The sequence below is a fragment of the Henckelia pumila genome, chromosome 4, assembly GCF_033568475.1.
Source record: "Henckelia pumila isolate YLH828 chromosome 4, ASM3356847v2, whole genome shotgun sequence".
NCBI lineage: Eukaryota > Viridiplantae > Streptophyta > Magnoliopsida > Lamiales > Gesneriaceae > Henckelia > Henckelia pumila.
The window spans coordinates 147,134,775-147,153,666 of record NC_133123.1 but is presented as its reverse complement, the minus strand read 5'-3'; the positions used below and the strand labels follow the sequence as shown (position 1 = coordinate 147,153,666).

The following is an 18,892-nucleotide window of genomic DNA, read 5'->3' as shown; positions in this document are numbered from 1 at the left end:
AATTATAAATATAAAATTATAAATATATAAGTTTTAATTGTGAATTTTTTAATTTATCATTTTTTATCTTACATAATATTAATTAAATATTTTTGTTATTTTCAATGTATTTTTTGGTTTTTCCTTTCATTTTATAGATTGGTCTAGAGTAATTAATTATTTTTATTAATTGTTAACATTTAATTCATGTCTTGAGTTAAAAAAAGTTATTAATTAAAATTTTTGAACTAACAATAGTCAAAAATTAAATTTTAGTGCACCAAAACCAAATTTGACAAATCAATTAACTAAAACTCAAATTTAGATAAGTTAATGAATAAAAAATCACTTATCTGAAAAAAATTACTGTAGCAAGTTAATCTACAACAATTGTCTTATAATTAACATGGTTTATCAGAGAAAAAATAATACGTAATTTTTATTTATTTTATCAATGAAAGACCAACTTTCATATCTAAATAAAAGCTTTTAAATAAAAGAAAAATAGTTTTTTTTTTGTTCACTAACTTATTTAGTATTATGATTTTTGGTCCACTAAGTTTACAAAGTTTATTTTTGATACGCTAAATTTTAATTCGGTTATTTTAGGTCTAATTGGGTCAGAGGCCCATTGAAAAATACTAACTTATAATAAAAAAATACTGATATGACGTAAAAATGCTGAAGTGAGATCAAATATTGTTGAATTGTCAAATATCAAGTCATCAATTGGACAAACAATAATTGAAAATTAAATGTGAGTGCACCATAACCAAATTTGACAACTCAATGGACTAAAACTCAAATTTGGACAATTTAATAAATCAAAAAATCATTTTTCTTCAAAAAATTACTGTTTTTTTCCTTAAAAATCAATATAAGTAAAATTACCATTTAACATAAATTGTTTAAGCTGGGATGCAATAATAGTCTCTAAGAGCAATCGAAACATGATGCTTGAGATTTTGTAATATTTAAGATATATGAATCGTATTGTTACCATCAACTATAAATGGAGGTAAAGCGATACTTATTCGGTCATACAATTAATATCAGAGTCAAGACTATAGTTTCGATTCACATTAATTGAAAGCACAATTGTTGATAAGGTGATTGTTTGGGTGCAATAATTTTCCTCTTCGGTTGAACAACTGAAATATGTATTTGTTTGAAATGTGATACGATCTTAAAGATTTGCGTTACACAATTACCATCAATTATAGTTTTTAGTAAAACACAAAACTCTTGATCCTACCGTTTGTAACATTATAAATATTTTACGTTTTTCAATAAATATATAACATATGTTATTGCTTTATAGTTGTTAGCTTTAAAAAATAAAACTTAATGAATAAACATATAATATCATTAAAAAAACGTCTATCAGAAACCGACAAATATACCCACGACTATTGGCTTTATATTTTAAAAAAATATATATATATAATAACAATATGAAGGAAATAATATATATATATATATATAGATTTGATCCCACGAACCCTGGGGTTCGTGGGGTTCCACGTGCACCCTGTGCCAAAAACAACTTTGATTGCCTTGAAATTTTTACGGTAGGATCGTCTCGAAAATGTGAATCCAACGATATATCATATGACACAAATTTCAATCTCGGTGGTCGGAGCACCAGAAGCAGCAGGAATTATATCAGACGCAAGCGAGAAACTTTCAAAACATGTATCAAAATAATCCGAGGGTCTTTCCTTCATTATTAACTCAGCCAATTTGTTTCAGACTTCTTCCTCAAATAGTTGAGAAAAAGGAATAGAGAAACTGTTGGAGGCAAATTGTTCACAAACATCGCCAGTAGGCTGAGAAAAAAGAAGGCAAACCTGCCCCGACATGCATCCCGGAACGGTCGCCAGCTCCGGAGTCCATACAAGACTGAAACGAGAGTTCTCGACGAGATCGGGTTCCTCTGTAGAATGAATTTGAAATTTTTTTTGAGTGATGGTCATTGTATCGATCACCAGTCTACCAGAAGAGTCTTCTACATTGATAGTGTCCAAATCAGGAATGATATTGATAATATCTTTGGCATACCGGAGATAGAGTCTGGAAATGATTAACCGCATCAATTGTAAGCTGTTGGAAAACAGGGTCGGCTGAGACGCTCTGTTCAGGGTCTACGCCTAATTCTTTGAAGAATTTGCTCTTAATCAGCGTCTTAACAAACAAGAGGAGAAACCCAGAACTGTGGAAGTCCATTTGCACAGAGAGTCTTCACCCTGGGAAGGGTTGTCGTCGTCTTTGAACTCCATCGTTACCACTTTGATATTGGAGAAATTCTCAACGAATTGCAGCATTCCTGTTGGTCATGTCAGAACAATATCAGGGCCGACGACGGCACAACAGGGGAGTTTCAGCCTCAAGTGTTTGGTATCAGCAACCAGTCCCGTGACTTCTTTCGAACTCAGAGAAGACACGTAGATGGACTTTGCATCACATTTACTCAGAATGAGATAGAGTATTTCCGGGAAGAGCGCCATGGAAATCCATTCTAGAGGTGAAAAACTTCTGATAGTGAGTGATATATATATATATAGGAGAAAGAAACACCGGCGACGAAAGCCGAACAAAAAATTGCTTTTCGTTGCAACGACACATGTCGGCCGGTGTTTCGAAATAATCCTCAAAGAAATTCGACGACGACAGGTGTCGTTGCAACGGAAAGCAATTTTTTGTTCGGCTTTCGTCGGCCGGTGTTTCTTTCTCCTATATATATATATATATATATATATATATATCATTCACTATCAGAAGTTTTCCCCCTCTAGAATGGCTTCCCATGGCGTTCTTTCCGACGAAATACTTTATCTCATTCTGAGTAAATGTGATGCAAAGTCCCTTTGCGTGTCTTCTTTGAGTTCGAGAAGTCACGAGACTGATTGCTGATACCAAACACTTGAGGCTGAAACTCCCCTGTTGTGCCGCCGTCGGCCCTAATACTGTTTCGACATGGCCAACAGGAATGCTGCAATTCGTTGAGAATTTTTCCACTATCAAAGTGGTAACGATGGAGTTCAAAGACGACGACAACCCTTCCCAAGGTGAAGACTCTCTGTGCAAATGGACTTGCCACAGTTATGGGTTTCTCCTCTTGTTTGCTAAGAGGCTGATTAAGAGCAAATTCTTCAAATAATTGGCCGTAGACCCTGAACAGAGCGTCTCAGCCGACCCTGTTTTCCAACAGCATACTATCGATGCGGTTAATCATTCAAGACTCTATTTCCGGTATGCCAAAGAAATTATCAATATCATTACTGATTTGGAGACTATCAATGTAGAAAACTCTTCTGGTAGACTGGTGATCGATAGAATGACCATTACTCAAAAGAAATTCCTGATTCATTCTACAGAGGAACCCGATCTCGCCGAGAACTCTTGCTCCAGTCTTGTATGGACTCCGGAGTTGGCGACCATTCCGGGATGCTTGTCGGGGCAGGTTTGCCTTCTTTTTTCTCAGCCTACTGACGATGTTTGTGAACAATTTGCCTCCAACAGTTTTTTTATTCCTTTTTCTCAACTATTTAAGGAAGAAGTCTGGAACAAATTGGCCGACTGAGTTAATAATGAAGGAAAGGCCCTCGGATTATTTTGATACACGTTTTGAAAGTTTCTCCCTTGCGTCTGATATGATTCCTGCTGCTTCTTCTCCGTCTGCGTTTGGTGCTGATGATAAGATATGATATGCCTCCGGCTGCTTCTTATGGCGTCTGCTGATATGATAATGATTCTTGCTGCCTCGTCTACTCAGATGATTAATTAGTGTTTCTTATCTTTATGATTCCTGCTGGTTCTTCTGTTTCTACTCATATTGATTAATTAGTATTTCTTTATCTTTGCTAAACTCTTATTATGCTGATGAGTGATTAATGATTAGTGTTTCCCTAAACTCTTGTTATGTTAAATTATGATGATTGATTAGTGTTTCTTATATTTGCTAAATCTGCAGAATCTTACCTTTTAGATTCAGAAACTCTAGCAATTGTCTTTTTCTTTCACTTTTCCAACACCAACATACCTAAAGTACTGAGAAAACAAACCTGGGAAAGCCTATAAGTTCAATGCGTCCCTAGCCAAAATTTGCAACTTCAAAACCCTCCCTGGCTCCATTTGAACCCTGATCCATAATGAACAACAATCAGAACGTGGCTTGCAAAACTTAATCAAGCGACCCAAACAAATAATTTTAGTAGCAATTTTTTTTTGAAAACTAAGATACTGATATACAAATCAAGAAGTCACATACTTTCGGCGCCTCCAACAATTGTGTCCTCAGCTTCGCAATCATAGCTTTTAGCTGAACCAAGTGGTATTATGTATGGTTACAGTACCTCGTCAGAATAACGTTTTGATTTTTAAGGAACTAAGTCACCATACTTATAATAAATACCAAATCAAGCAACCGGAAAATAAAGAACAGAGACTATATAATCCGAATGCAAATCAAGCTCAGTAACCTCAAACTCGAACCACCGATGACATAGTAAAAAAATCCAGATAAGAGAAAGTGTAAAAAAAAAAAACCTGTTGCTTTATTTTTATGCGTTCGGGGCATCTCAGCTTCAATTTCTTTGATCCTCTCGATGATCCCCATCCTGCCTCAGCTGCAATAATCCACAAAAACTTATATCATCCATCAACTAATTATGCTTCAAAAAACAATTACACGGACAAAGAATTGATCGTGAAATAATCTGCGTTCTTAATGAAACTCAAAACATAGATAATTTGGGTTAGGGTTGCTATTTAGCTGTGACGCTTTCGCATTTTGAAGGGTGAAGCGTTCAACTTATGGGCCAATTTTTAAAATCCAGGAAAGAAAAGTTTATAAATATTTTTTTATGACAAAAATTCTTATGCGAAGGTCTCACAGATCAATTTTTTTAGACATATCTCCTATTTGAGTTATTAATGAAATAATATTCTTTTTTATGCCAAAAATATTATTTTTTTAATTGTAAATGATCAGTGAGTTTTTTTACGCGTAAGTTTTTTTTTATTGAAAATATATTCAACCATATCAACAATAAGTCTAAAAGCTATACAAAAGATGTAGAAAGATATAAAAATACACAATACACATTTGATTGATGTATTACTACCTGCTAAAAGTGTTTTATATCTGTGGTGATATTCAACGCCAAGCCATGATAGCTATCTGTTTTGATATTTTTATACCGATGGCTGTTAACTTTTGGTTCCCTGAAGGATCCAAAAGGGAGTTAAAAATAGGAAGCGCTAAAGAGATATGACAGAATGCACAAAATGGATTTATGTAATTTCAAGTTATCAAGATTCAATAATGCTATATTGCTATGTCAAATAGAGGGGCAAAAAAAGGATAGTAAGTGCTGATATGAATTCTAGCGTGAAATTTTATTTGGAGGAATTCGGAATCTGATTCATGAGTAGCAAAGAGACTGTTCCAGTTCCAGGCACAAAATAAGTTTTAGACGTACCAACCCAAATACCAGTTAAGCCCTTGATTCGTAATGTCGAGGAAAGAGCACGGATGACCACTTCTTTACGTGCGTCCCAAGATACTGATGAGCATCCATGTCGTAGTGCGGAGATTAGTTATAGGGTACACGACCAGCTACTACAACACAACAAGAACATGAAAGATTCGGAACAAAACATAAACATCATGAACATGAACATCGACATTATCATAGTTACAATAACATCAAATTTAGACCCCAAACAATCATTTTCAATCAAACAACTTTGTTTTTCAGGATCATATTCAAGTAAACCACAAAATTTCAATACCCTTGTGCATTTGGGCCATAGTTCTAAGCTTGAAGATCCCACTACATTGAGGGATCAAGTAAAGCTTCCACTTAATGTAGACACATACAGTATCATATACCTGACCAGGGCCATGATATGTAACTTCACCACCTCTTTCAGTCCGATGCACTTCAAAAGATGTATTTTTTACATCAAACTTTAAGTACTCTTCCTTGCTACCAGCACCCAATGTGTATACAGGTTTGTGTTGCAAAATAATCAAAGTATCAGTGAAATCTTTACCCTCTTCAATAAATGATTTTTTTTCTTCAACAACAGCAGTTTGCCATGACCAAGCTTCGACATAAGGAACCAGTTCTTTATGCAAGTCATAGAAATGAACATTGTACTCAAAATAAAGAAGAGAATCTATGAACAAATCCACATCAATTTAACCGTACAAAGGAACAGTAGGGCGAGAAAAGCTACCTTCTTTTTGGACTATGAAACACTGAAACGGTGAAATTAAAGGAAGAGTGATCCCTCCGATTTACTTTTGATGGGTTTGGATCGGAATGGAACTCAAAAAGGGACTGACTCGTGAAGGCATAATTCAAGGTTTATGGAACCGAAGATGTGCAGTAGCTGCGGCGGCACATAGATTGTGGAAAAAGCTTCAGTCTTGGGGCGTAGAAACCGTGGTTAACTCAGTCTATAGTATTAAACATATTATAACGTCATAGGGACACAAGGTAAATTTAAAATAGTAAAACGGTTCATCTAAAATTTTATTTAAAATTTGTTCGATTTAAGACAGCAATCCCGAGTGTCACATTGTGCAGCAATGCTGAAATCCATACTATCTATCAAATCAAGAGATCAAAGAAGATTATTTAAAAAAATGCAATAGCTTCATTCGATTCAAACACAAAGCAGTAGCCTAACTCTTTTTTCTTTGTGAGGTAATGCAAGATTGATAACCAGATAAAATATCTAAATCTGCATTTCATGTTAATGCTAAAATCCAATTTATCTATCACCTAAAGAGACCTCAAGCAAGACAATATCAAATGCATAATAGCTTCACTCAAAGCAAATGGAAAGCAGCTCCCCAACTTCTTCTTTTTGAGGCAATGCAAATATTATATAGCCACAAAATGTATGCTCAGATGTAATCTATTAGCAAATCAAAGCCACTGGAACTAAATCGAGTTAGGTCATTTTCCATTAAACTTTATGGCCGCCAATAAATTAGCAGGAATCTCAATACTTATAAAATCTCCAAAGAAATCAGTAGAAAACACAAAACTGAATAAAATCTCAAGGAAATCAATCATTTCATGAATTTATTTTCGCAAAATGAAAAATATTTACCTATATTCGAATTCTCGTCCGTTCGAAACAGAGAAACGATGAAGATGAAGCTGGGTGTTGGCAAAACATCGGTTTTCTCGTTGATTTAGGAAATTGGACTGGACTATAATAAGATTGGGTATTTGAGTGTTGTTTAAAGCCCAACAACAAAAACAAGTAATAATTGAAATTTGAATTTATGTAATATGAATAGTTATATATATAACAAACAAAGTAGTATTGCACTTTTATAAATAAAAATTAAACTTATATATATTTAAATCTATTTTATATTTACATTTAGAAAAAATGAAAAAAAATAAATTAAAATATGTGAAGGATAAGAGTGGAATTAATAAAAATAATGAGGGATATTTCGGTGAAGAAAATTATTTAAAAAATATCTTTTTGAAAAAATATCATCTCCCTTACTTTTTTAAAAACAGCTTATTTTGACAGCTTATAAGCTATTTTTAAAAATTTTTACCAAACAAAATTTCAGAGCTTAAAAGTTCTAAAACAACTTATAAGATGTTTGAAAGAGCTTTTAAGTTCTGTCAAACACCCTCTTAATCATTTGCTTGGTACTAATGTTACCTATCAAACAACTTTGTTTTTCAGGATCATATTCAAGTAAGCTACAAAATTTCAATACCTTGAGCATTTGGGCCATAGTGCTAAGCTTTAAGATCCCACTACATTGAGGGATCAAGTAAAGCTTCCACCGAATGTAGACACATACAGTATCACATACCTGACCGGGGCCATGATATGAAACTTCACCACCTCGTTCAGTCCAATGCACTTCAAAAGATGTATTTTTTACATCAAACTTCAAGTACTCTTCCTTGCTACCAGCACCCAATGTGTATACAGGTATGTGTTGCAAAATAATCAAAGTATCAGTGAAATCTTTACCCTCTTCGATCAATTTTTTTTTCTTCAACAACAGCATTTTGCCATGACCAAGCCTCGACATAAGGAACCAGTTTATGCAAGTCATAGAAATCAACACTGTACTCAAAATAAAGAAGAAAATCTATGAACAAATCCACATCAATTTAAACGTACAAAGGAACACTAGGGCGAGAAAAGCTACCTTCTTTTTGGCCTATGTATAACTGAAACAGTGAAATTAAAGGAAGAGTGATCCCTCCGAGTTACTTTTGATGGGTTTGGATTGGAATGGAACTGAAAAAGGGACTGACTAGTGAAGACATAATTCAAGGTTTATGGAACCGAAGATGTGTAGTAGCTACGGCGGCACAGAGATTGTGGAAAAAGCTTCAGTCTTGGGGTAAAGTTCACCCGTTATGAAGACTGTGTTAGCAGCACGTGCAAGTAGCATGCCGATCAAACCTGTTCGAAAAAGCGAAAGAAAATCCTTTCATACAAGAACCACAGTGAGAATACATAACCGGTTAAAGCTTGCTGGTTCTATTGATTGCTAGTTACTGTCCTTTGGCAAAAATCAGAACACTTATCACATAACCATGAAATGATTCAACAAACCCATAAACCAGGCATAAACAACTTTACCTGTGCCGGCTCCAAGATCTATGGCAACTATTCCATCAAACTTGGACGAATTATACATCATATGCAACACAAAGTCGGCCAACACCAAGTCTGCTCCCCAGACCTGATGGAGGAAAAAACTGCAACAATAGCACACAGACTTATACAGAAGCTTTCTGTATAGCTTGTTGGTGTTGAGAAGAAAAATAAGAGATAAATCCAGTGAAATTTAAAAAAAGAATGAAACATCACTACCAAAACATGGTAACATCTTCTTAAAGAGGGTAAATATAGAAAAGTTCGTTTGAACTGAAGGTATTGGAGCATTCCGAGAAGGTGAAACAGATGTCAATACCTGGAGACCAACACTTGGGATAGATGAGGTAACATGATGTTGAATGGTGATGACAAAAGGTTGAATGGTGATGACAAAAGAAGCGTTCCCCCGATCTGAGAATTAAAGAAAAAGCATTTCTCAACAAATTTCTCAGCTTCTTTGTTTCAATTTTCCCAATAATTTGTTTTAAGTCCACGGAGCACTGCAACTTTTATAACTAGAAGAAATATTACAATAAGTGTATCACACCAACACACTCAATATTTCTCACTCCCAACCCAAGTATACCGAGAAAATAATTTCTCTAACTCGCACCCATACTCAAAAAAAAATACACTATTTTTTTCTATGTACTCTCTTTTTTATCAAAGCTAAAAGACTTTTGATTTTGGGATGCAATAACTGAAGGAAGATGACTCTATTTATAATCATTCTTCTTTCTTCAAACTTTCAATGTGGGATGGGAGGTTGTTGATTTCTTTAATCAACGCGTGGGCCCCACCTCTTTATTTGAATATTGAAACTTGCTTAACACCAAACCACAACCTAAGAAAATCATTGAACTGCAGCCAAGCCTATATAGGAATTGACATAACTTTCATTTCATATTAAGAATCAAGTCTAGTGCTTTGTTAAAACAAGGGATCAAAAATGGCTTCTCCTGTTCAAATTAAACATAGCTCAATTTACATGGAGAATACAACTTTTAAACTGAGGATACCATATGAGACTAGCTGAGAGGATCTAAAGATCAACCAGCCTCAAACGTACACATGAACAAAAAGAAAACTCACACATTCTTACGGCACAGTTGGTATACAAGGTGAGTACTTCTCTGATACGTTCAAAATAGTAATACAATATGACAGAAAATTAATAAAAGCTATCAAAAGACACAGATGTGATGAAACCTATACAATTCAAACAGTTGAAGAACACTTACCGGTCTGCTGAGTCTGCCGAGGGAGAATTAAATCACCATCTTCATCAACTTCACAAACTTTTGCCCCCATTGTACCCCAACCATCTCCAATCCATTCAACTGCTACATCAGTTAACATATAAAGAAACGTTATCTTTCTATATATATAACCGCTAAATTTCCAGTCTTGTAGTAAAGTTCATGAACAGAGAGACATTTCGATACAAGGTGGATTTACTCAAAAAAAAAATAATTAAACTTTGTGCATAAATTTTTAGAAAATGCAACTATCTCTACATTAAACAGCCTCCTCCCATATTTCAAGTCACCCACCCGATTAATTAGTGTCTGTACAAAACAATAACATACAGCAATCAAATTGTCCTACATGAGCTACTACAGATTTTACTGCTTCGTATATAGAAAGGGTTCTTGAAAAATCATATACTGAGTTCAGTACAACAAATCCATGGAATTAAGCCGAAGAAAGGAGGGGGAAATACCCTTACGAGGTGGAAGTGAGACTGTAAAATGGGAGATATGGGGACCGGAGTGGTTCGGAGGACAGCCCAGGTGAACCTCACTCATCACCTGTTCCTCCTCCGACTCGCCGCCGCCTTCTTGAATCGGAGACTCTCCGGCGATCCTCCACCTCCGCCTGTCATCTCACTGTCTGCTGAGAGTGAGAAGCTCCAGAATCCAGATAGCTACTGGATCTCGGGTAACGGGTCGATCCGCTACAACCAAATGGTGGACCCCATTTCCATTATATTTTTATAACTAATTTGATCATAACATATTTATGATGCAACATCTTTAAATATCATAATTCATAAGACTTAATTTTAAAAAATTACAAAACCCAAACAATTTGAGTTTTTGAAATTACTTAAATATTTTTTTACTCGTATCTTATATATTATTTTAAATTTGATAATGATTATTAACATTTAAATGTTTCAAAAAAATCAGTAATTTATAATTTAATTGAAAAACGTGAGTAATCACGTGCCAAGAATTGATATTCTTTTTTCTAATATATATCAATCAAATTATGAGTTCGTTTAGATTCCATAGAAATTTTTTTAAAAAAGTGTTTTTTAAGTTATAATTTTTTGTTTTTAAAAAAGCTTTAATTTTGATTTAAAGTGGGTTTTTTTTAAACACTTAAATGGTCATCCAAACACCTTATTAATTAAAAAAATATTTTTTTAAAAAAAATTATTTTTTTGATCTAGCTTTTGAAACCAAACGAGACATATATCTTCGATCCTAAATCTCCATCTTTCTAGTATGCGAAAAATTAGTATTCTTTTTTTCTAAATATATCAATTAAATAGTGTTCCGATCCTAAATCTACATCTTTACATCTTTCAACATGATAGAATGTTGTAAAATCATCTTCTATGTAGCCTATTAAACAACCACTGTTTGGTTAATGTTATAAGAAAACATACATGATTCTCGAAAATAGTTAAAATCAGTGTCATTACGACGCGATGCATGAAATTCGACATTTGCAGAATTTGTTAGCGAATGCAGATAGTATTTGCAACCTCAAAAAATAAGTAATTATGGAAATTTTATTAACAAATTTATTCAAAGAATCTTCATAAACACTTATTTTTAGATATTGCAAACACTATCGTAATTTAGTACCGTAATTGCTAAAGAATTATACAGGAATATGGTAAAGTGGTAAGAATTATATACTACATCACAATCAAGTATGTATGTATGTTATCATGGAGTAACCATAAAAAGCTGGTGTACATAGCCATATATTCCACTATGAATGTGAAGAGAAATTTGATAATGAAGAATTATCAAATAAAAGTACTGAGATGGAACAAGTATATGCTTTCACTTCCCTCTAAGAGATGCTAATCTGGCAACAAAGTCGTCGTAGTCCGGAAGTTTAGGATGCACATGCCCGTTTCCGTTCAACATCTCTGGCTGTAACGAAAACGCCCTAGCGTGTCCTTTATGGGGCTCACCAATTGGGCTCATGACTTCACCGGGGAGAGACGACACCCTGTTTGGTGGTGGCTTGATGTTTGAGTCCGACTTGACGGTTCCACGGGGTGATTTTTTCCTGCTGTAATGAAGTAAAAGGCTATCCATCATCTTTTCTTCTTCGTCTGGTTCGTCGTTGTTGTTGCTGCTGTTGCCATCGTCTAAGAATTTCAAAACTCTTTGGCCCTGTGCCACTGCTTGTTCTTTGTTTGTTGTTTCTTTCGAGTTTTCCTCGTTCTGGTGTGCTGGTGGGGGCTTGAGGGGCCGGCGCCTCACAGATTTGGGCGCTGGCTTAGCTTTGACAGTGGGATATTCTTGATCATCTGCTTCTTTAGGTTCCGCCTTCTCCTCCATCGTCGTCTTCTTCTTCACATCGGATTTGATATATGGAGGAGGGATTGACCCGTACTTGAGAGGCTTTTCTTCATGTTTCTCTTCATTCGGAACCGGAGATTCGGGTTGGCTATACCTATACGTCTTATTTCTTACTATAGTATCCACTTGAATGTCCTTGATAGGAACACCTTCACTTGTGTATTTCTGCTCATAACCAGAAAGGCCATCTTTCCTCTCAGGGTTCCAGCGTACATAATCTGACCTGCTCCTCGATTCGCTCTTTAGAACCGAACCTTCCTTCCTATCGCGCCAAACATACGGTTTATCCTTCAAATCATCAGCAGCATCCTGTAAGATAGTTGAAAATTTTGCAAAAAAATTAATCTTTAGGCCTAGTTTGTGTTTAAAATGTGTGTAAACATGACTCAGCTCTTACCTTTTTACCAGCAGTTTCATGATACAACTTGTTTTCCAGAGCTTTTGAGCTCCATTCCACGCCTGATTCCGCGGCAATTTCTTGCAATAATTCAAGCTTCGTTTCTTTCGACGGATGGCTCGATTTCAAGTTCTCCATAAACTACACAAGAAAAATCAGACTCTTGGATAAAATTCAAGTGACCGAAACGCAACTTTTAATTTGACAGAGTTTCTATTCACCAGAGACTATACCTGTTTGTCGACATAAAAATCCAGCGAATTTGCGTATCTCTCGGAGAACAAGGATCGAAGTTGCCTCAACTCCGGCAGCTCAGCAAATCTTGCTGCTGCAAACATCAAAGAAGCTACAGCTCCCCTGCACTCTTGTGGACATTCCCTATGAACATAGAACAAGAAGTTTCAGACGAATTCGTAGGCGATAACGTTTATCATGTTTCGTAGATATCTACACTGGAGATCATACCTCTGTTTATCCATGGCTCCAAGATTATTAGCTATGTTTACACAACATTGATCGACGAATTCGAAACAGCTGGACCGATTCAACTCTTTTAGAAGTCCTTCAGCCTGTTTCAAGATCAACAAAATGTCAAGAAATCCTTTCAATGAATCTTAGGGAGAAACACAAAGTTATATAAAAAGATTTATGCATAAAATTCGAGCTCGCTTTATATGATATTCTGCCATTAAAAAGCATGATCCGAGCAAGAAAGTATAATATTTCTGTAAATCATAGATTTTACAGCTCAAATATTCAAATCTTCATCGAAACTTAAATCTGCTAAAAATCCAATGAAATTTCTTGCATCCCACCTTATCCCATGTTGGATGGAAATCTACAAGAGACCCTTCCAAGATTTTCCCTCAAGAAACGTAATAATTTACATAATTAACCAAGAAACAGAATATGAACATAAAAAAAACAAAAATTCAAAGCAATAAATTCTTGAAAATCCATTTTCCAATAATAGAAAATTCATTAAATAAATTAAAAAAAAACACGCATAATCCGGATTAATTAAACAAATATGAAAAATTAAATAAATTACCCTTCCATAGGCGTCAGTATCCAATCCATTTTTAAGAAGATCAGCAATATCATTCCTCAAATATTTCTGCATTGCGTTTCTCTTCTTCTTTATCAGCTCAATTCGAGTCCTCGTCTGCTTAATATCCGACTTACTATATTCAAGAACACAAAAAACAAAAAAAAACCCACCAAGAAAAAAGCATTATTAATCAAAAAAACAAACCCAAAATCATTGCAAAAAAATTAAAAAAACAAAAACAAATCCAAGAAAAATCAAATTTACCATCTGGAATAAAACTTGCTTTTCAACAACCCGTCCAACATTTTCTTTTTCTTCAGAAGCTCCCTCTTCTCTCTTCCTCGAAAATGATCAAAATATCTCTGTGTATGTGTAATCTATATATCGTGTTGTATATATCAAATGCCTAAAATATACGCCAAGAATAAACAAGACTGAAAAGAAAAGAAGCTGGTTCGAGTGAAGGGAATCAAGATAAAAGATCACTTACATATATATAAACTCGAAAATCAAAAAGGGTATCTAGTTTCCTTTTTTTCTACAGAATATTATTCTTAATGATTAATGCAAAAGGCAATCAAATCACCATTAAAGAACCCCTCAAGAAAATGGAAGACACAAATATAGACATATAATATATTTATATATATAATATCGGTGGAAAGTGGATTCTGGAGAGGTGGGTGTGCCACGTCGGATTCGAGCCAAAAAAATGGTGTAACAGTAGGAGGTGAAATGGCGACAATGGGTCCTCCATGTTTGGTGGAATGATGGGGTAGTTTGGGGATTTGAGAAGGTGTCGTGGATAGAATTTAGAGAGAAGTACGAGGTGGCGGCGTGGGGTCCACATTAGAGAGTGGGAGAACAAATCGGGTCAACCTGAATGCCCCATGTTTTTAGCTTCATCCTATTTTCGTGTGTATGAAATCAATTTTCTAACCCCACCCCCCTTTTTTTTATTTCGATTTAAATTGGAAAATTATAAATTGTGTGTGTTATTTATGGGTAATGTTATAAGTACAAGAAGGGTTACACGTTGGGTTACACAATAAACTTGAAATTATATGATTATCCTTGCACTTTATTTAGAAAATTTTTTTCAAAAATGCACGTAGAATAATCATGTAATTTCAAATTCATTGTGTAACCCAACGTGTAATTCTCCGTGTACATGTAACATTAATGTCCGTTATTCTATGATTATTACAAAATCAAACTCATATTTTTTTATTTTTTTACCGGAACGTTATAGCTAATGATAACGAATAAGATTTAATGTTTTGAATCGTATAACAACTTAAACAAAACGCTTTTCAGATACGTTTATCGTAACAAATAATAATTTTGTTCTTTCTGTTTTGTGGATGAAAAATAGGAAAGACCGAGTACTTGAGTTTCTGGTGGGACGACTCCTCCTGAATTTAGTAGTGTACCACAATTCCCGTTTTCATAATATTCCAAAATAAGTCTTAAACTAACACAGAATGTGCTTAGAATGGCCACTTGGCTGCTGCAATGACTTGCCGTCGAAGGAACGCGAGTCAACCGGGCCCCCAATCAAATACTGCTCACTACAGTCTACAGCGAATAATATTGGATCCAAAAAATTAAAAAAAATAAAGAAAAGAAGGAACAAACCACCATATTATGCAAGGATGACAGTTGTTTTAGGATAAAATAACATTAATCTTTAGATTAAATTTATAATTCTTTAGAAACATATATATATATATATATATAAAAGATAATGTATGCGCATAATTGATATTCCATGAGCATTCATGTGAGTACACATGAAATCGTCTCCAAAAACGTACTCTTTCATCACATTTATTACGTGAATGTATGGATGTTTGCTCGTATAAGTTTTTACCGTGGATGCTTGTAAGATTAAACACGGACGGAGTCAATGGAGGACCGGTGATTGCACCCGTCCTTCCACATTTGTAACAACTGTTCTTTTTTTTAATGATTTACTCATGTTGTTCCCTCTCGTTCGATAAAAATTTATTTTCGTCGACCTTAAATGAAATTTCTGGCTCCATCCTCGAACTGAAATGTACATGATGTATATATATATATATATGTAATATATATGATGCGTATATATAAATGTATTTTCACACAAATTAAAAAAATTCTTAGAAAAACATATTTCACTTATAAGTATTTAATATTGTCCTTTATTTCATATATAAAAAAAATTGACTGGAATTAACTGATATATTTAGAAGAATTGAATACTTTGAGAAGGATGAAATATATACACCATTTATGCCCGGGACTCGGGAGTGATAAATTATACATGCTCGATTACTTTAGTGAAATTTACCAAACAAATCTTCTTCTGTTATAAACTCGTTTTACCCAGCTAGCTCATAAATTTATTTTATGAGTGAACTTAGGTACAAAATAATTCCGATTAATTTTATTTTTTTAAAACAATTATCGATGCATTAAATTAATCAATAAATCGTTGGCATTTGGATTCATTAAAATGGAGGCATTTACTATTGATAGCGTTGTTTGATGTGATATACACACGCACACAATTACTTGACCTCGAAGTATCATGCATGTGAAGACTTTTTGGTTTAAGAAATTTAATTAATACCACGACAAATTATAATTTATAAAGGAAATTGGATAAGTAGGAATATATATATATATATATATATATATATATATATATATATATATTATTTCTCTCATATTGTTATTTTTAATACTATATACATATATAAATTCTTTTAAAAATATGAAGCCGATAGTACTTTACTAGTACTTACTCCAAGAGCAAATTTCTATCATGTATATCACAACCATTTTTGTGCATGTGAAGTGTTAGATAATATAAATCAGTATTTTAATAAGTCATGGTGAGTGGATTTAAATTTTTATCATTCAAAATAAGTTTACGACGATTTTGTAAAATATTAATAAAAAAAAATCAGTGAGACATAAAATATATTTGTGCTTTGTGTATATTAATTGAATTTAATTAGCATAAAGATAGTGGACGACTAGCTAGCTAGGTAAAAAAGTATTTTAGCACTAGGTTACATTTTTCGGTGGAATAAATGAACAAAAAAAAGTTGACGCTTTTCGACTTTGGGGTTAACACGTCTTTTATTTCAGAATAAAGTCGCGTGAGAACCTAGCTAATTTACGACGTATAAATTAAGGTAAAGGTTCTAAAATACGTATTTTTGGGAAAAATTAAATTAATTAAATACACTGTTAAAAATTTATTATATATTCAAATTTTATCTTAACTTTCCATCATGTTCTTATGCGTTTTACGTAAAAATATATGATTATTTAATATTTATGTTAGCATGACGGGAACTTTGTTAAATCAATTATGGACAAAAATTAATATGCATAAATAAATAAATAGAATGTAAATATCGTCCAATCCTAAGATTGTTGCAATTGAGCCTAAAATTCAAGATCTAGTATGACACTAAAGATTTTGATGGACGACGAGTTACATGTCACCGGAACACAAGTATGTATTTTAATAACACAAATATGTATTTTATTTGAGAAAGAGATTATTTGAGTTTCGAACTCGAAACATAATTATCTCATATTTAAATAATGATATCAGATGAATTACATACACATCATCGTCGTTTCTAGAACGTACGCAAGAACTTGGTAACGTGCGCCTGATCATGCGAGGTTGCATGAAAATGTGGTTTGGGGGTGAACGTGACCCTACTCCCAAGCACCGGCACCCCACCCCCACCCCAACGTTTAAAGTTCACTATATAAAGGGTTTGTTAAATTCCAACAAATTAAAGTTCTCCACCATAAAGTAGAATATAAAGTAAATTTTCTAAGTAATATATATATCACCATTAAAAATATTATGAAACCTTTAATTTTATTTAATTCTTATATATATGTATTGATTTTTTTTTATTTTACTATGATCGTGATCACTGTACCATCTTAATTATTAATCTTAATATCTTTTCTTAATTTTTAGATATTATTGCACACAAACTATGTGTGTGTTTTGGGTTAAAAGTTCATGAGAAGCAGTATGTGGATATGATACATATTGTATCATGTATTAGAAGTACTTGCTATCACCTAAAAGCGATTTGTGGTTTCCTCCAAATTTAGGTCACCGGCTTCAATTTTCCCTTTTTTTAAAACTAAAATTAATATTTCATTTTTTATTTTTTTATGCTATGTGCGTAATTTTAATATTTTATTAGAAATGAATAAGATAGTCTATGACAGTATACCAACCAAATAAGAAATTTTCTTGCTCACAAACAAATTTCAATAGGAAAATTATATAAATTTAAATTGTAGAAGACTATTTATACAAATGATAACTAAAATACTAGTTACTAACAAGAATGGGGTCATGATAAAAATAAAAATAAAAAAGAATGGAATCATGGTATAACTTTTTTATTTCTTTAAATTACCCTCTATCTTATTAAAATAAACATGAATTTATTATATTATCTTTTACCATCAAATCTCTTCCTATTCTATCTATTATCTTTTATCATTTAAATTTCAAAAATTGGTTACATTGTTTCAAAATAAAAAAGAGAGCAAATTGTTTATTTTTTTTATCTTATATATTTGTCACTTTGTGATTTCGGTGATCCATATTTTTATATTTTATTTTTAGTCCGTTATATTGGTTTTTTTGATAAATTTAGTCATTTTTCCGATATGGCACTGAAATAACACAAATGCAGTGATGATGTGAAGCATTTTCGAAGAAAAAAATTACTAAAAATTGGAACATACATGACTAAAACTATATATAAAAACATACAAAACCAAAATCACAAAGTGACAAATATAACCAAAATTACAGTTTTCCCAAAAAAATGATAAAAATTTCATTTCAAACTATTTAAAAAAATGATATTTCTTTCTATTTTAACTTATAAGAAACTATGTTGAAGTTGTTGTGGCCATCCCACCCTTGGTTGGTTGGGCTGATCTCCAATGAGGAAAATGACAAATAAAATAACAATGGCTTTGATTATGAAAACGAGTAGAGATATCACATCAAACCATGGAGTGAGTGCAAACTTTTAGGTAATATATGTACATTGTTGTTAAAAACAAATAAATTTCAACTTATGATGCTGTGTGTATATTTACAACTGTATTTATTATTTCTCGATCAAAGTTCTGCGCTTT

General features: G+C 33.3%; 2 protein-coding genes across 16 annotated transcripts; both read right to left on the bottom strand.

Annotated features, from left to right (window-relative positions):
- Positions 1 to 3,914: 3,914 nt before the first annotated feature.
- LOC140865837 (uncharacterized) lies at positions 3,915 to 10,616 on the bottom strand. 14 transcript variants are annotated; one of them, XM_073270634.1, is made up of 13 exons: positions 10,370 to 10,616; positions 9,888 to 9,986; positions 8,963 to 9,057; positions 8,629 to 8,747; positions 8,189 to 8,448; positions 7,844 to 8,103; positions 7,111 to 7,213; positions 5,876 to 6,448; positions 5,463 to 5,602; positions 5,106 to 5,205; positions 4,528 to 4,607; positions 4,250 to 4,300; positions 3,915 to 4,120 (listed from the first exon to the last, which is right to left on the bottom strand). In XM_073270634.1, the coding sequence occupies exons 1-4, from the start codon at positions 10,452 to 10,454 to the stop codon at positions 8,679 to 8,681; spliced, it is 348 nt and encodes a 115-aa protein (XP_073126735.1). In that variant the 5' UTR covers positions 10,455 to 10,616; the 3' UTR covers positions 3,915 to 4,120; positions 4,250 to 4,300; positions 4,528 to 4,607; positions 5,106 to 5,205; positions 5,463 to 5,602; positions 5,876 to 6,448; positions 7,111 to 7,213; positions 7,844 to 8,103; positions 8,189 to 8,448; positions 8,629 to 8,678. The 14 variants fall into 14 exon arrangements, 11 of the variants coding, with proteins under 11 accessions (XP_073126735.1, XP_073126737.1, XP_073126732.1 ...); XM_073270636.1 differs by having other exon boundaries at positions 5,876 to 6,381; XM_073270631.1 differs by having other exon boundaries at positions 5,876 to 5,972; positions 7,111 to 7,208.
- A 963-nt stretch (positions 10,617 to 11,579) lies between these two features.
- On the bottom strand, positions 11,580 to 14,304 carry LOC140865412 (uncharacterized). Of its 2 annotated transcripts, none has more exons than XM_073270052.1 (7): positions 14,196 to 14,304; positions 13,970 to 14,082; positions 13,706 to 13,838; positions 13,120 to 13,223; positions 12,888 to 13,032; positions 12,655 to 12,795; positions 11,580 to 12,566 (listed from the first exon to the last, which is right to left on the bottom strand). In XM_073270052.1, exons 2-7 carry the CDS (start codon positions 14,008 to 14,010, stop codon positions 11,730 to 11,732), a joined length of 1,401 nt encoding a protein of 466 aa, XP_073126153.1. In that variant the 5' UTR covers positions 14,011 to 14,082; positions 14,196 to 14,304; the 3' UTR covers positions 11,580 to 11,729. The 2 variants fall into 2 exon arrangements, with proteins under 2 accessions (XP_073126153.1, XP_073126152.1); XM_073270051.1 differs by having other exon boundaries at positions 13,970 to 14,111; positions 14,196 to 14,301.
- Positions 14,305 to 18,892: the final 4,588 nt, after the last annotated feature.

What these genes read in the sequence shown, in the direction of transcription:
- LOC140865837 (XM_073270629.1), bottom strand. Translation starts at nt 8,092, where the DNA reads ATGACTTGCATAAACTGGTTCCTTATGTCGAGGCTTGGTCATGGCAAA. An exon ending in CATATCATGGCCCCGGTCAG is followed by an intron (nt 7,209 to 7,843) that starts GTATGTGATACT and finishes ATTATAGTCCAG; the next exon opens with TCCAATTTCCTAAATCAACG. An exon ending in GGACGAGAATTCGAATATAG is followed by an intron (nt 5,973 to 7,110) that starts GTAAATATTTTT and finishes GGGTGCTGGTAG; the next exon opens with CAAGGAAGAGTACTTAAAGT.
- LOC140865412 (XM_073270052.1), bottom strand. Translation starts at nt 14,010, where the DNA reads ATGTTGGACGGGTTGTTGAAAAGCAAGTTTTATTCCAGATG. An exon ending in AGCAAGTTTTATTCCAGATG is followed by an intron (nt 13,839 to 13,969) that starts GTAAATTTGATT and finishes TCTTGAATATAG; the next exon opens with TAAGTCGGATATTAAGCAGA. An exon ending in ATGAAACTGCTGGTAAAAAG is followed by an intron (nt 12,567 to 12,654) that starts GTAAGAGCTGAG and finishes ACTATCTTACAG; the next exon opens with GATGCTGCTGATGATTTGAA.